Consider the following 17,302-nt stretch of genomic DNA (forward strand, 5'->3'; position numbering starts at 1 on the left):
CTGTGCAACAGGACTAGATACAAAAACCAAAAAATGGACAGCACAGTAATACCTAAGTGTAAAGTAATCATGTTAAAACACTGAATGAAGCTGCATCTGAGCTATAGGTTTTTTGTTTGTTTGTTTGTTTTTTTTACTATTATTATTTTTATTTCTTTTCTCTATATTAACATTCTATATCTTTTTCTGTTGTGTTGCTAGTTCTTCTAAACCGATGCAAATGTACCAAGAAACGATGATCATGCATCTATGTGATGATGTTAAGAATTACTGATTGCATATGTAGAATGGTATGATTTCTAAATGTTGGGTTAATTTCTTTTTTTTCCGTTAATTAATAAAAAATAAAAATTATAAAAAAAAGAATATATTAGTTAAGTATCCAGTTAGTTGTGTTTAATGACATTGTTCTATACATTAAACACATTTCTATTGTGTATTTCTTGTCTTATGTTAAACCCAACAAATCTTTGTATAAAATACACGTTTTTCATTATCGCATATTGTACTAATCTGAGGAATAAAGCTAAGAGTGTTTTTGTCACCTGGTAGGAATTTGCAAAGCAAGTAACAATGCTGATATTTCTTACACTATCAATAAACATTATACAATAAAACCTTCAAAGCGTGAAGAAAAAATTCCCCTTTCTGATTCATCATTGGCCTCTCTGTGGAGGCAGCCAATAGAATAATCAAAGAGTAAGTTTTTATACTGGATGCTTTCTGTTTGAGTCAAACTGTATTTTCTTATGCTTCTCTTGAGTCCTTTCCATTCATTCCCTGTTTTCTTCAACCTGAAAACAGGACAAGTTGAGTCCACATGAATCAGAGTGGATTTTTTTTTATATGTGTATGTATATATATATTTTTCCTTCCACAGTTTAGGTTTTTCTTTTTCTTAATATAATGTTTCTAGGCATAATGTGAAACCAGTTATGAGGATGATTCTTTGGACTTCTTTAAGTTTAAAAGTGTGGAAGAAAAAGGATTTAGTAGTATAACAGAATTAATATCTAGAAGGTGTTTGTTATATGGTGAAGATAATATTTCAGAGGCCTATTGTTTCTCAGGAAAGCTGCACAGTACTTAATAGAACTAAGCTTTTCTAAAACTATTACTTCAGATTGCCAAGATTATTAACACAGTTTTTGATTTGTATTATATGTTATTAATGAGTGGTGACAGTATTGCATTCTTCAATACAAATGCCGTATAATAGTTTAAATCTAACCATATGATTTAAGCAAATTAGCACCTGTATTTTATTAAAACTTAGTTATAAAAGTATGCCTAAGTGAGAAATATTATTGAGCTTTAAATTTTTCCTTTTCTTTTTGTCTGTAACCTGCCAGATTTATTGATTCTTTTTCTTCTTTGTCTTTAGTTTTATAAAGATAATATTGGATAGCCTTGCCTTGAATGTGCATTTTAGGAAACTGAAGGATTCCTCTTACTTAAATATCTTGTGTAGAACTCACCTATTCTTATTGTGTCATTTTTAAAATCACTCCTCAAAAATAATGGGAAGTCGTAATTAATTCTTTTACAAATGTCTGCAAAAAATCTTTGTTTCATTCATGTCCATTCCACTGTGCAAAACTGGATCATTTGGGTGAAGTAGAGAAGAAATAGGTGAGGAAGTTACAAGGATGTCTATTTGACCCAAAAATGATAGGTTGAAACTCTTAAATAAATGTAGGGGACTTTGTCAGTATAAAGGCTGTGAATGACTGTCAATTATTGAAGAAGAGATTAATTTATTAGCTGAGAGACTGGAGTAGGATTTTGTGAATTATAGTTTATTATCTCCCTATTGCTTAGATTGTTTGACTTAAACAACGTGCAATCCTTGAGTTAACCAGTATCGCAAGAAAACCATGAAAGAGATCAGTGCACTGTAATATTTTTAAACCAGAGACTTACATCACACTCCATGGCATCGAAATGTTAAGCTTTCCTAGGGGTGAGTGGTCTTGGTAGTGGTGAGGAATGGTGATCACAGACAGTGCTTTTATATTGGCTACCATACCTTAGCTCAGGCTGAACACGGAACTGGGAGTTTGCATGAAGGGCTGTAAGAGAATGAAACAAAAAAGTCACAACCTCCAAAATTTTTATTAATGGCATTATGCTTAAATTAATTCTCACATTCTTTCAGTCTGATAAAGTATATACACATGTTGTTGCCATTTGCAAATTGGCATTAATCTTGACCCTTTTTTCTTTGGATAGAGAGAGAGAGATCATCCAAATTTGTTTTGAACCTTCTGGAGGAAAGAGCTTCCAAGTATCATTACTACAAAAACCATCTGTCAGTAATTAAAGAATAATGAAGTCATTTCATTGTTCAGATTCTTCGGGTGAAATGTGTTTGGTTTTATGCCCTTGCCTTTCTAATTAATTGTTAAAGGACATATGACCACATAATACTGTATTGATTTGAATAAATTTTATACAAATGGATTTGTACTTTGGATAATATATTGAGAAGTTTTTGTAGCATTTTACTTCTAAGATTTTTATTATGTTAACTTGTTTTGTTTTTCCATTATCTTTATAACTTGGCGAGCAGGAGTATTGTCTGTTATGATTACTTCTCTGCATTATTAATATTTGACCTTAAATCACTTTCTGTGGACCTAAATTTCCAGTACCCATTTTGCAGGACTGTTGTGAAAACAATTGAGGGTACATAAAAAGTGATGGACTTTTATTTCAAGTTCTCAGCGAAAGAGATAATCAGGCTGCCACTTCACTCTTGCAGTGTTTCTACACTGTTTATATTCCATGAATGGAATGTTAAACTTCCATCTCCTGACTATGTATTTTGTCTTTTCTTGTAGTATAAATTATAAAAAAGGGATCAAAAAAGGAAACCTGGAACACTTGTATGCTTATTTTAAAGAACAATCTTTGATGAGGATTTTGCCTAGGAACTTTTGTCACTTTTGAATAAAGAATGCCCTAGGTTGATATTAGGTACTGCTACTGTTGAGATTACAACATAATATTACCAACAGTATAAAATTTGGTTAATTTTTTTAACAAGAGATGTGATATTGGCATTATTTTTGAGTCATAATTTATATTACAAATCTGCTTCATTAAACATTTACTTAATGGGAGAAATACCTGACCTGGACGGGGTAAAATAAATGATCCTGTGCGCTAACCTTGGGATATATTTGCATAAGATCAGTTTACCAACATAATCACTTATTAACATTTCTGTGTAAGAAGTTGACATGGTATTTTTCCATAGGTTTCCTACTGAGATATAAAGTGAGATGTTTCAAAATCCTCAGTGTAAAAAACTTAGATTATTTAGAGCAATGAGAAAAAGCCTTAGCCACAATTATAAGAGACTACAGAAAAATTAGTATATATTGCTTTTTCATAATTCCTAAATTGTTGAGCCAAAGGATAATTTTCAAAAATCAGAGTAATTTATTCTATTCTAAATAGATAAGAAACTAAACAGAAGTATATTTTAAATAAGTCAGTTCTTTCTTTTGGTCCACTCATTAATTAAAATGTTCTGAAATAGTAAAAATGGGCAAAAACTATGCAAATGGAATCCCTAAAAATTAAAAATCTGTCCCTAGATTGATTCACCATCATAAAGTATAACTATATTTATAAATTTTGTTACTTTTCATATTAAGTTATGGGCCCCATAGGGCTGATTCACTTTCTAGGTGTTGTTTAAACTTGCTATCTTATGATACAGTTGTTTTTAAGTAATTAAACATTGAATGTTTTAAAACATAAACTGGAAAGCTTTATTAAAATTAAGCCAGTATATTTATTAAAACTCTTCAGGTTTATTATATTAAACTGTTGAGAATCAAAAAGATTTCAAGCTAACATCTGTGAATTTTCTATCATAAAAGCTCAAATTATTCTGGTCTTTTGTATTTCTTTAAAATTATTATTCTGACCTAACAGTTGAACCTGGACAATCTTTTCATTAATCAGAAATTTCCAATGTGATATGACTGTAGGAGACTTTTGTCAGCATATCATATTGCAAGTATTTTAAAAAATTGAAATCAGCTTGCCCCAATTTGGTCTACCAGTGTTAAATTTTATTGATTGCTCCATCTTTGTAATGCTGGTCTTTGACTTTTGGTAAGTATAGAGAGAGTTATTGTCATTTAGATAAATTGCTCCATTTTTTTCACTTTTATTTATTGTGGACTTCATTGTATGTATATGATCTGTATTATAATTTTCTTTTTTCTTTATTAGACATTGCTCTATCACATTAGGAACTAATCACTAATAAACTGTTAAAAATCTTTTTAAATACTTTTACATGTTTGAAATTTTACGTACTCTAATTTGGGATGTCTGAAAGTTTCCTTTTTTATTAAGGCTGCAAGGTGTGACTGTTGTAAATCTCAAGGAACTCTTAAAGAGCGAGTGCAGTGGCGTGGGGAAATGAAACATTTCTGTGATCAACATTGCTTGTTACGTTTTTACTGTCAGCAAAATGAGCCCAACATGACAACTCAGAAAGGACCTGAAAACCTACATTATGGTATGTAATAATTTAGGTAGTAACTTTTAAAATGTCTGCAATGGTTTTTATTTCTTAGTTTTATATCTACAGCAGTGATAGTGAATTGTTGATTTTAATTTAAAAACAATTTAAATTCCACACTTATTGGGTAGAAGTGTACCTCATAAGATAGTGAAAATGAGGTAACTTTTGTAGATGTGTTTTGCAGTTTGCTTTATTCCTTTTTAAAAATTTAATGCTAGTTGAATAGATGGAACTTACTTGTGGGTGGAGAGAAGTTAAATAACAAATATTCTTTTTAAAAAAATTCATCAGTTTTCATATGCCATCTGCAATTTCTGCCTGGGGTAGGAGGCTGCCGGGAGGAACAACAGAAACACTTTAGAAGTGCCACCGTTTTTTATTTTTGGGGAGTTAATTAAAAAGTGTTGTATCCTTTCTGGGGAGGTAAGGGGAAAGAGTTAATTTTACTTATTTAGCTCAGTATTACAGCACTTTCTACTCAGACTTGAGATTTTTTACTTAACACAGTTAAAATATTTTCTTCAATAACTATTTTAAAACCTAATAAAATTTAATGGGAAAATGGATTTAGAAAATGTTGAAGAAAGCAGTGCTTATCTTATTTTAAATTTGTTTGTGTTTTTAGATCAGGGTTGTCAGACATCCCGAACCAAAATGACAGTAAGTATTGCTTAAGTGAAGTGTTAAATTTGATTTTCATTAAGTGACATGATACATTGTGGTGGGTAAAAAAAAAATCATGACAGTTCTATCTGATTATAATAATAAAAGAGTTTTCTCTGCCAATGAACAGTGGAAGTGTTCAGTTAAATTATCTAATATTAATGCCAGGTACCTTCATACATGCTGAATGATAAAAAGATGAGTTAATTATAGCCCCTACCTACATTGTGGGAGAGAAGCATGTGAAAAAAAATTATTATTTGACCTGAAGTACCTGTTTTCAATAGTAGGTAGTAGAAAAGATTGACTGTATCTGTTCCTGGAGGTAGACTGGGATGAAAAAGTAGAGAGGTTAATAAAATGAATACCACATATATATCCTTTGCAAAACTACAAGTGCTTCTCTCTTTTTTTTAATTAAAAAATTAACAAACAAAACATTGATATCATTCCATTCTACATATACAATCAGTAATTCTTAATATCATCACATAGTTGCATATTCATCATTTCTTAGAACATTTGCATCGATTTAGGAAAAGAAATAAAAAGACAACACAGAAAGAAATGAAACGATAACAGAGAAAAAAAAGATTATACATACCATACCCCTTCCCCCTCGCTTTCATTTACCACTAAGCATTTCAAACTAAATTTATTTTAACATTACAAGTGCTTCTTGATGACCAGAGCTTAAGGGGATCTGTGGTAGAATAATGGGAAATGAGGTTTGAAAGGTTAGGACAGGCCAGATTATTAATGGGAGCTGGGACTTTAGAATTCTTAAATTTGAGAAATACTTCCACAGTTGTCCTGCTGTTTGATTTTTAATTTTTTTTCTGGTATAGTACATGAAATCTGCTTTATGTTAGTAGTTTAAGACTTGGAGGTTGAATGTGGCCATTTATGTGTGATGTCTACTAAAAAGAGGAAGCAATTTTTTGCCACACTTTCAAGAGCTGTGGGGCACCACTGTCCCTCTATACTGAGTCTGACAGCAGTTACCAGTGTTGGCGCTCTGGCTTTTCTCACATACTTATTCAAGAGTAACTAGCTGTTCAGGAGTCTTTGTTGTCATTGCAGTAAGTCTCTGGGCCTAGTTCTTATTGTGGTAGAAAAGAGTAGATCAGTAACTCTTAAATCTGGTTGCACATTAGAATTGCCTGGGCAGTTTTCCAACCTACCATTGCCTCGGTCCCATCCCCAGAAATTCCTCAGGTGTTTCTAATACATAACCACAATGAAGACCACAGGTATAGATGAAAGATGAAAATGTGTTTATTCAGGTCATTCTTTGCTTTTGATATTAATAGTTGAAAAGAATCCTAAATAAGAATACTTTTTCCTTCATGTTCTGCCTTTCCTTCCCCACCTTTTCTAGCTTTGTAGAGATAAGTTTTTAAAGAAGTACATAAAATATTCAGCTTAATTCTCTGATATTAATGCAATTCATGCATGCTAAGGAATATAAAGATGAACCCTTCCTATTTTGTTACTACCTGTCATAAGACAACTCCCCACCCTTGCTTTGGAGATGTAAGCTTTTGACCATGGCTTCAAGAAACCCCTACAGCACTTGAGGCACATTAGTTGACAAACAGAAGGATGCAGGCAGCATTATTAGTAAGAAAGAATAAGTCACTTTACCCATGCAAACATTCCCTTTTTGGGGGGGTGGGCGGGGGTGGTGTTGTGCGGTCCAGGAATTGAACCTGGTCTCCTGCAGGGAAGGCGAGCATTCTACCACTGAGTCACCCGTGCACCCCAAACCTTACCTTTTGTCGAGTCTCCCATCTTTTCTTTTTAAGCTTTTAGAATTTCTTAGCTCTTTACCTGTAAACTTCAAAGGATGCGAGCTTAGCTGTTAAGTCTTGGAAAGTGACTTCACTGTTCTTTTTGTGAATTTACTTATCTGTAAAATGGGCATGAAAATAGTACTTACCTCAGCGTTGTCACTTATAGTAGGTACTAAACAAATGGTAGCTGTGTGGCAGACCTCATAGAAGTGTTGAGTATAATTGTTAAGAACATAGGCTTTTGGCATCAGGTGACTTCGGAATTTTTAGCTCTATGACCCTTGGCAGGTATAACTTCTGAGCTTTGGTTTCTGTAAAATGGGAATGATTAAAAGACCTTTTGTGGTGTTAGGAAGATGAAATGAGATTTAGTGCTCTACACAGAGCTTAGCATATAGAAAGTACTCAACAGATAGATGGTGATTTGTGTCATTATTTCATCATTTTGCATCCTTCTTCATTGTTCATTATAAGTTGAAATAGATCCCATCTATCAACTAGCACAGGGGAAAAACATTCTAGAACAGAAAAGTAAAGAACAAGTGTAGGTTTTTACCAGGTTGCATAGTTTAATTGACAGTACCTAATATCTGTACAATGTATGATGAGACTTTGAGTAATCCTGGGGCATCTGTGATTTTGGACCCTTTGTTTTTAAGTGGGAATAGCAGTGTTTTCCAGTTCAGAGCAAATTTACCCAGTACTTGGTACATTATAGATGTTCAATAAATATTTGCTCAGTTATTCTCTCCATTTTACCTTTGAGAAATCTGAGGCATCTCTGAGATTGAGTGATTTGACACATATCACACAGCATTAGTGTTAGAACCATGTTTCCTAGCTTTTGTTCAGACTCTGTCAGTTATAGCTGTTAATGTATTTTTAAATCCTAATGACTCAAGAATAAAGTCATTTTGAGTTCATCAGCCAGCTTCCTTACCCATATATATCTTTTGTAGCTAGTGGAATATATATGCTAATACTTTTTTTTTGTTTTTTTTGGTATAAATCCTTCCAGTCCTTTAAAAATGCTTATGTAATTTTTAAAAAAATTAGTGCTTTATTCAAGTATTGCAATTCTGTACCTACTTTCCCCCCATATGTATACGTGTTATGGAGTGCTTCTCATCCATAGTCCCTTATGAACATATCTTTAGCTTATTTTTTGTTTCTTTTTTTCATTTACAAATAATGCTGCAGTTAACATCATGTAAAACATCTGAAAGATTGTATCTGTAGAATAGGTTCTAACATTGCAATTGCTGAGCCACAGAGAATGTATAATTTAAAACTTGATAATATTTTTTGTGAAATTTGGTCATACTCGTCATTTTTCTTATTGTTTCAAATTTAGTGCCATATAAGCTGTTCATGCGGTTAGAGGGAACTAGCGGATCAGATACTTTTTTCTAAAAAAAAAAAAAAGGTAAAAAAGTACTTTTTAAAAAGTAAAAAATACTTTTTTCTTTCTAAAATAAAGTTGAAAGATCCTAATTGTTTCTACAGTTCAAGTTAATAACTTTGACTTTGTACTTAAATGAGAATTACCTTTTATTTTTCTGAAGATATGTTGATGCTAACTTTGAAGGTGACACAAAGCTATAGAATCAGTTATTACTACTGCTTTGCCCAGTGATCCATCCAGATTAAAAGTATGGAAAGCATGGTAATAATAGCGTAATTTGGTTATACTCTTCCATTTTTGTATGTTCCCTCCTTAAGACTTAGAAACCAGATATACATTAGCATCAGGAAGTAATAAAAATTAAAGGTAAAAATAAAATGTTTTCTCTTTATTTCTCTATAGGGTTCAGCACCACCCCCATCTCCAACACCTAACAAAGAGATGAAGAATAAAGCAGTTCTTTGCAAACCTTTAACAATGACAAAAGCTACTTACTGTAAACCTCACATGCAGACCAAATCTTGTCAGACAGGTAATTTTAGGAAAATTTACTTGTGTTGTATACTTATACCTCACTCAATGGAACACATGCTTTTCTCAGAGAATAGTCTGCAGAGTAGATTTGTTTGGCTAATTTATTGTTTTCTGTTCATTTCCCTTATAATTTTAGATATTACTTTGATATACAGTAAATTATTTAAAATCATTTAAGATAAATCGATTTTTTGATAAAGGCCTAGAATATAAATTATGTCAGAAGTGAAAAAATGCTGTATCAGAAATTTCTTTGGGACTAAGACCACACTGGAAATATGTTCCCTCTAAAAATATCATCTCTTTAAGTTTGGTCAGTAAAGATAACAATTCTGTTTCCTTCCTCTCGGAATGAGATGAAGCATTTCAAATATGCATTCTTATTAAATTTACAATCTGATAGCTATATTCTCATTGTTTGTTTAAATAAACCTTTTTTCAGGGGTCAGGGGAGTATAATGATACTGTCTATAACTTGGTTATGTTTTTAAAGCATGTTTTTTTTCTGTGAAAAAGAAATGTAAATTGTTTGTCCTCCCTGCAAATGAGAGCAGCTTCTGCTTCCGTTCTAACACTTTTAAAATTACCTAAACTTGTGAGAACTGGGAATTTTCTTTAAATGGGTACTAAAGTACTTACATTTGTTCCTTTGTTATCAAATTAGTTTACCATTGCATCTATTTATATGTACTAGTTAACATCATTCCTTAAATATATGTTTTAGATGACAGTTGGAAGACAGAATATGTTCCAGTGCCTATTCCAGTCCCTGTGTATATCCCAGTACCCATGCATATGTACAGTCAGAATATTCCTGTTCCAACTACAGTTCCTGTTCCTGTAAGTCAGTTTCAGTTCTTTCTCAGTTTGAGATTTATCAGGTACAGGTGGAAAAACAGTTTTCTTGCAGGTATTAGCTTAGTGAAGCTAATAAGCAGGTTAATTTAACAAGTAACTTAGATTTGGCTGAATCTCTGTTGTATTGATTACTTTTCATTTAATCAGATTTATATTCATCCTTGAGAGTGAACTTTATGCATATTGTATTATATACTTGGATTCATTTTAGGAAAATATATTTGTGAAGCCATAAGATTAGAACTGAAGCACAGCATTTCATATAAACTATATTTTTATTATTATTTCATTCTAAATCACCTGTGTATTACTTAGGACATTGTCAGGGCTCATCTTTTATTGTCCCTTGGGAACAGGACCATCTCAAATATTCTGTTTCTTTTAACTTGTATTTCAAAAAGTAGCTGCTTATTTTCTGGGTTTTCCCTGTCACAGTTTACATCGTAGTTTTGATGAGTGTTCTTTCCAAAACTTTTATCCAGTATGTTTTTATAAAGTATACCATGTGTCAGAGTAATTTTTAATTGGAAAAATATCTTTTAATGTTTAGTCAATCCTAACAGTTAATACTTGGGTTAATTAGGTACCAGTTCCTGTTTTTCTGCCAGCCCCATTGGATAGCAGTGAGAAGATCCCTGCAGCAATTGAGGAGCTAAAAAGCAAAGTTTCTTCAGATCCTCTTGATTCAGAGCTGCTCACAATGACAGATATGATGGCTGAAGATGTGGGAAAAACTGAAACTGCCAACATAAACAGTGAGCTATTCTGTGTTATACCTGTGAATAGTATGGTGTTAGTTTTTAATAAATGTTCTAAATTGTTACTCTGTTTTCCAGGAGAGATCATTATGTTTCACCTTGATATGGTCACAGGGAAAGTAATGCAACAAAAATATATTTTATATTGAGAGATCCACACTATATCTAGCCTGATGCCCTCTTATATTCCATGCCAAATTTCAAACTGGAATTAGTCTGTTGAGTTTGTTGTTTTTCTTAATTCTCTTTATTGAAATTATTTAATCAGAGCCTGGATGGCAGAGCTGTTGGAAAAGGAATTTAAAAACTGCTTGGAATCTTTTCATTCTTATGTTGATTTTTTCTGTTTTTTAAGATATGAGTCAATGTAATAATAAAGTCATTATGGAAATAAATAAAATAAAAGTGAAACTCCATATTCCTAATCTCTAGAGACAATTGTAGTTTACAATTTGATGTGTATTCCTCCAATTTGTTTCTTTCTATGTAACTATATCTATCTGTATACACACCTGCATATGGATATTTATATACTATGTACTTTTTAAATTAGAAAAGTTAATAGATTTATAGAATATCGTACAGAAAGTACAAAGTTCCCTATATATATCCCCTCATACAAAACATTTCCCTTTTAATGAACAATTTTGCATTAGTGTGTTCCCTTTGTTATAATTTATGAAACAATATTATTGTAACTATACTATTTACTGTATAGTTTACGTTAGGGTTCACTGTGTTATACAGTTATGTGGTTTTAAAAAATCTGGTTATATATATATGTATATATATACACACAACCTAAAGTATCTCCTTTTCAAATACATGATTCACTGGTGTTAATTACATTTACAATGTTGTGCAACTATCACCACCGTTCTTTTTCATCACCTCAAACAGAAACTTGTACCTATTAAGGAATAACTCCTTATTACTTACCTTCCAGTCTCTGAGTAACAATTTTCTGACTCTATGAATTAGCTTATTCTAATTATTTTATATGAATAAGATTGTTTCATATTTGTTCTTCTGCATCTGGCTTATTTAATTAGACATAGTGTCCTCAGGGCTCATCCATGTTGTCACATTTGTCAGCACTTTATTCCTTTTTGTTGCTGAATAATATTCAATTGTCTGTATATGTCACATTTTTTGCATCCATTCATCTGTTGATGGCCACTTGGGTTGCTTCCACCTCTTGGCTATTGTGAATAGTGCTGCTCTGAACATGAGGACTGCACAAACTGTATCACTATTCACAGGCAACTCTGTATGGGCCATCAGGACCTCTAGCAGAACCTGGAGGGTTCATCTCCCCCTGTCCTTATGAACACTAACAGGCTAAAAACACAACTTCTCCTGAAAAAGTCACTTCCCAGTGGCAGAGAAACCATCAATGTGGGCTTTTGAATATCCACAAAGATGCCCTATTTTCTTTAAGGTTATAGAGCTAGGCAGCAGACTCAGTGCATATTCTCAAGGTTGCTCTGAGAGAAATCTCTCCCCACACTTAATTGTATTAACTACAGAATCCCTCTTTAGCTTAATAGTGGTGGTATGCCACTGTACTGAAGCCAGGTGCTTTTTTCCTGCCTGGGAAAGAGTGCAGCTTGGACCAGTGTGTCAGTATTTTGGGCCTGTAGACCTAAAGTCATTGTGTGGGTTGCTATAAGGATGAGTTCCTTGAAATAATTGATGCTTGATTGGTACAGTTTCTCTTCGCGGTGATAGAAAAGTATGAAAATTCTTTAGTTTTAATTGTAACCAGATTTGACTTGAAATTTTTCTTGTTAATAGAGAACAGATTTTAAAAACCTAACTTGTAAAAAAACAAAAAAACAAACTTGCGAAAGGTTTAAATAATGTTCCAACTCTTAAATTTATAGCCGTTAACCCTTAATGTATTTTTATTTGCTTATATAACCAAAATGCATCATCTAAACCAGGGTTTGTCTAACTTTTGTTTGGACAATGCTTGACAGATGTTATACTATGTTGGGTGTATTGTGGATAGGCTTTAAGTGTCCTAGAATATTTATTCCTACCCTTGGTTCTCTGATACGACCTAAAGCCCTATTTCTGTCATGAGCTGCCTAAATCCCCTTTACGCTAGAGTATAATAAACACAGATCATTTTCTGTGTATTTCATAATGAGACAGTGTTTGTAAAGCACCTTGTTAAGGAATTGTGAAATTAATTTAGTGGATTGCAATGAGTATTTTTAATTTTTCTTAAAAAACTTAAACTACTTAAATGTTTTTTAAAACATTTTATTTAAAAACTGTGCCTGAGAATATAGGAAGATAATTGATTTTCTAGGTTGAAAAAGATAAGAGGTAAAAAATGAAGTGAAACAGGAAAAAATAGAGTGAATCATTCCTAGAAAGGGTATTGTTCTGTGACACTTTGTTTTCATTATGTGTGCATGTGTTTTTATTTTTGTCTTTCTTCCACAATTACACGGATACTGTTTACTGGATAATATACATTCTTACTGTGGGTTGCAATTTAAAACATTTGAAAGTAACTGATCAGAAATTAGAAGGCAGTTGTAAATACACATATATTGAATGATGTGGGAAAACCATATGGAAATTGGAAAAAAAGTTTGAAAATTGCAGTTTTCCACCTTATTAATGTATTTCTGAGGAAAGATTGTTTTTAGAAATATTCTGCATACCAATGTTATTTTACTATCAAAGCATGCCTTTTAACTATTGAAGGGAGCCAGTGAAAATTTATTGGAGTTAGAATGATAAAATTTATAGTAGTTTACGTTTTAAAATATCTATACCTTTTACTTTTGTGATATGTTAATAGTTATAAGTTAATGTTCTTGTTTTACATTTATAATTAAATGGCTCCCTTTGACCAGATTAAATGTAGATACTGTTGGGGGTTTCCGTTTTAATCTATAATCATATTATGGATTGATTTCAGGTGTAATCATTGAAACAGATATAATTGGTTCAGATCTCTTGAAGAATTCTGACCCAGGGATACAGTCCAACATGCCTGATGTACCATATGAACCAGATTTGGATATTGAAATAGATTTTCCCAGAGGTACTTAAATAAGACAGTGCTTTATTCTTTCCTTGTGAATGGTAGTAATGAAATTTGGTTATACATCTTAACTGTGGTTATGATCATTAAGTATTTAATGTTCATGTCATTGCCTTTATTCTATTTCATGTGTTTTTTTTTTTTACTTCACTCAACAGTTAACTTCTGAAATGAGGCATAGGTTTGAATTGTAGGGACTTTAGGATTTCTTAGGGCCTTAAAACTTTCTGAAAGTGATGTAGAAAGTTTTGAAGATATAGAAAAGAGTAAAAAAATTTTGTCCCTTTTTTTGTATTTAATTTTAAAAGATTGGTGCATTTCTGAAAATTAATAATTACCTTGAAAGGGAAAAAAGCATTTTCAGGGCTTTTGTGATAAAAGAAACCTGTTCTATTTTCCATTATTCTCTTACACTGTCACTGGCTAATGAGTAAATTGAGTGGAATAAAACAAATTTTGATTTTTTAAAAAAGATATAATAGATTGAACAGATTTATACTGAAATCATTTATGCTTAATTTGAATCTCAGGTTTTGGTAGTTTTTCTGATATCTCACATTTCCATTAAAATTCTGGGTTGATGTGTGTTATGCAGATTGATTTTTAAGAATTCAAACAGGGTTTACCAGAGCTCACAAACCATGGTAGATACAGCAAATATTCACTCCCTACCCCAGACAGGGTTATCCCCATATTCCTGTGCTTGTATACATTCTGTGGTTTGTTCTTTGTTGGCTCTGTTTATGTTTATGTTACATATTTCTCTCCTATTGTATTTGAAATTAAACTTACTTCAACTTGATTTCAGCTGCTGAGGAGCTTGATATGGAAAGTGAATTTTTATTACCACCTGTTTTTGGAGAAGAATATGAGGAACAGCCCAGACCTCGATCTAAAAAAAAGGTACACAGTTTAATAGTATTCTTACACTTACCTAATATCTGTGTAGTCATAAGGACACAGTCATGATCAGGTGTGCCTGAGAATATAGGAAGATAATTGATTTTCTAGGTTGAAAAAGATTTTAAGAGGTAATATATTTCTAAATAACAAAAATGCATCAGAATTAGTTGTTATGTTACCTCATAGAAGAAGAGTGAATATTTTTGCTACTTAGTATTTCCTTTAAAATTTTTCTTGATATAATGTTGAAATATAAAACAGTGCTAAAGAAGTAAATTGAATTCTTTGCCCAGAATTGAAAGTTCAACCACTATTTTTGATGAAATTAATCAATGAGGTCAGGGGACACTGATTATATCAGGTCTCCATTAAGTATTCTAAAACACAGGAAGATTGTGCTACACAGTTTTATTTTTCAGATAGACCAAGTGTAAATGGATTAGCAGGTGTAATTGTTTTACTCTTTTATCAAGAACTGCCTATTTTTCTAATTTTCAACCTGAAGCAAGATCGAAAGAAACCCTAAGGAAATGGCCTTCACAAATTTCCCTAAAAAGAATCAAACAAAACTGTAAAGGATTTCAGAACATGCAGTACAATGAAGTTGGACTCCTGTCTCACAGCATAACTCAAAATGGATCATAGACCTAAAAAATGTAGAGTGAACACTAATAAAATCTTAAAACATAGATGTAAATATTATTTGGAGTTAGACGTGATTTCTTGGGTGTGGTACAAAAAGCACAAGAAACAAACAAAAATAGATAAATTGAACTAAATCAAAATGTAAAGCTTTTGTTTTACAGACAGTAATATCAAGAAAGGGAAAGGGTCATTGAAAAATTTTTTAGTTTCTCTCACAGCAATATTTAGACTTTTTAAATTCCAGATTAAGTTTAATGTTTTTTTCTCATTATTAATGACTCACAGCAGTATTCAGTATGTTTTTGTTGTACAAAATTATTTACATAGAAATAGGGCATTCCATAGTTGTGTTTCAGTAAATGGTTTGGAATACCAGCCAATTCTAAACAAAAATATACAGTCCTCTTTAATTAGCAGTTGTTGAGAAATGATTTTAATAAAGGAATGAAATAATGTAGGCTTAAAAAAAGATTTTACAATGGTGTTTTATTATTAGGGAGCAAAGAGAAAAGCTGTATCAGGATACCAGTCTCATGATGATAGTTCTGACAATTCAGAATGCAGCTTTCCTTTCAAATATGCATATGGTGTAAATGCATGGAAGCACTGGGTCAAAACTAGGCAACTTGATGAAGATCTTCTGGTATTAGATGAACTAAAATCTCGTAAGTTCTTTTGATTTAACTTCCCCTAAGTCCTAAATTATTTAAAAATCAAGATTTTTGTTATTAACTACTTTTAATTTAAAAGATATAAATATAGCTGGAAAGTGTTTAAAACTGATGCTAAGGATGCATTTTATTTTACTTTAAAGTTCTTCTCTGGAAAACATTAATTTCAGAAAGTTTCTTAAAATGAGAACAATAAATAGTAAGTTATTATTATTATTTTTTTTTTTAGCTAAATCAGTAAAGCTAAAAGAGGATCTACTGTCTCACACCACGGCTGAGCTTAACTATGGGTTAGCCCATTTTGTGAATGAGATCCGACGACCTAATGGAGAGAATTATGCACCTGACAGTATCTATTATCTTTGTCTTGGAATACAGGAGGTTAGTAATGTGGTGACTATATTAGAATATGATATTAATATGTAAAGTGGTTGAGGTAGTTCTTGGAAAGAAACATTTGCTTCAAGACTATTAAATGTAGCTTTATGGAACATGGTGATATATTTGGTTACCGAAAAAAGCAAAGAAGAATTCAGTCTATTTGGAAAAACCTTGCATAGTATATAGAATTTTCCTAGCTGCTTTTTATTAAATGTTTCTGCTGTAATGTGATATATATGTTCCCAGAAATTCTCAAGATCTCAAATTGTGTACCAAAATGAAAGAGAATTAATGGGAAAATAGGGATAGGGACATATTACACACAACTCATGCATCTTTTATAACAGGCTTAACAAAGTTGTATATTTGCTAAAGATTACCATAGCATATATCATAAAAATAGTTTAGGCAACTTGTGAAAAGAGGGAAGTATAAGGAACAATCAGGGAACCTGAGTTTTGGACCCAACATGTATAAGTAGGATGTGATAAGCCTTTCCAAGACTGTTAGGTGACCAACATGAGCCAAGAGGAATTGAATGCTTTATTTAACAATTTATTCATGACTGGCTGCATTCAGCTGTGTTGTACTTTTTGTTAATTCATATTTGCTTGGTGGTATAAAACTTGAGTATGCTGGGAATAAATCATGGATAATAGGGTAACATTCTTACCTTGACCAATTGCAAAAAAAGCTGTTTCACATTCTGAGTTATAATCTACATTTAAATAGGGAAAAAAAAGTTTTATCTATATAACTACTAAGTGCTTTTTTGGGAATAATCTTACATAGGTTGTCATTCTTGAGAGTTTTAGACAATCTTCAGCCACCTGTCTGAATCTGAGTGAGTCTGTTTTCCACTATAGACTTGAAAATCAACTTTAATCAATGACTTCTAGTTTGAACAAACTCAACAGGTTTGGCCCAAAAGTCAGAAAGGATGGCAGCTTTACAGTCTATGTATTTCTTAAATGTAGTATTTGCTAATAGGATAATCTCTTTGTAATTACATTTATAGTTCTAAAACTTAATGTTATGATATTAACAGATGTAATACTGAAGTAAATTACTG

General features: G+C 32.0%; 1 protein-coding gene and 1 long non-coding RNA gene across 3 annotated transcripts in view; one reads left to right on the forward strand and one right to left on the reverse strand.

Moving 5' to 3' along the window:
- Nucleotides 1-17,302, forward strand: part of ZMYM2 (zinc finger MYM-type containing 2) — a 151,116-nt gene that overhangs the window by 114,637 nt on the left and 19,177 nt on the right. For both annotated transcript variants that reach the window (XM_077158794.1, XM_077158795.1), the window contains 9 exons: nucleotides 4,378-4,543; nucleotides 5,175-5,209; nucleotides 8,816-8,945; nucleotides 9,672-9,787; nucleotides 10,389-10,560; nucleotides 13,505-13,630; nucleotides 14,439-14,533; nucleotides 15,675-15,843; nucleotides 16,079-16,230. In XM_077158794.1, the coding sequence (XP_077014909.1) occupies nucleotides 4,378-4,543; nucleotides 5,175-5,209; nucleotides 8,816-8,945; nucleotides 9,672-9,787; nucleotides 10,389-10,560; nucleotides 13,505-13,630; nucleotides 14,439-14,533; nucleotides 15,675-15,843; nucleotides 16,079-16,230 (1,161 nt within the window). The remainder of the gene's footprint in view (nucleotides 1-4,377; nucleotides 4,544-5,174; nucleotides 5,210-8,815; nucleotides 8,946-9,671; nucleotides 9,788-10,388; nucleotides 10,561-13,504; nucleotides 13,631-14,438; nucleotides 14,534-15,674; nucleotides 15,844-16,078; nucleotides 16,231-17,302) is intronic.
- LOC143681614 (uncharacterized) overlaps nucleotides 1,793-17,302 on the reverse strand; it is a 60,042-nt gene continuing 44,532 nt past the window's right edge. Inside the window, exons 4-7 of the long non-coding RNA XR_013174753.1 lie at nucleotides 14,565-14,609; nucleotides 7,155-7,319; nucleotides 5,487-5,542; nucleotides 1,793-2,072 (exon numbers count right to left, since the gene is read on the reverse strand). This is a non-coding gene — a long non-coding RNA (uncharacterized LOC143681614). The remainder of the gene's footprint in view (nucleotides 2,073-5,486; nucleotides 5,543-7,154; nucleotides 7,320-14,564; nucleotides 14,610-17,302) is intronic.

The sequence above is a fragment of the Tamandua tetradactyla genome, chromosome 4, assembly GCF_023851605.1.
Source record: "Tamandua tetradactyla isolate mTamTet1 chromosome 4, mTamTet1.pri, whole genome shotgun sequence".
NCBI classification, from domain to species: domain Eukaryota; kingdom Metazoa; phylum Chordata; class Mammalia; order Pilosa; family Myrmecophagidae; genus Tamandua; species Tamandua tetradactyla.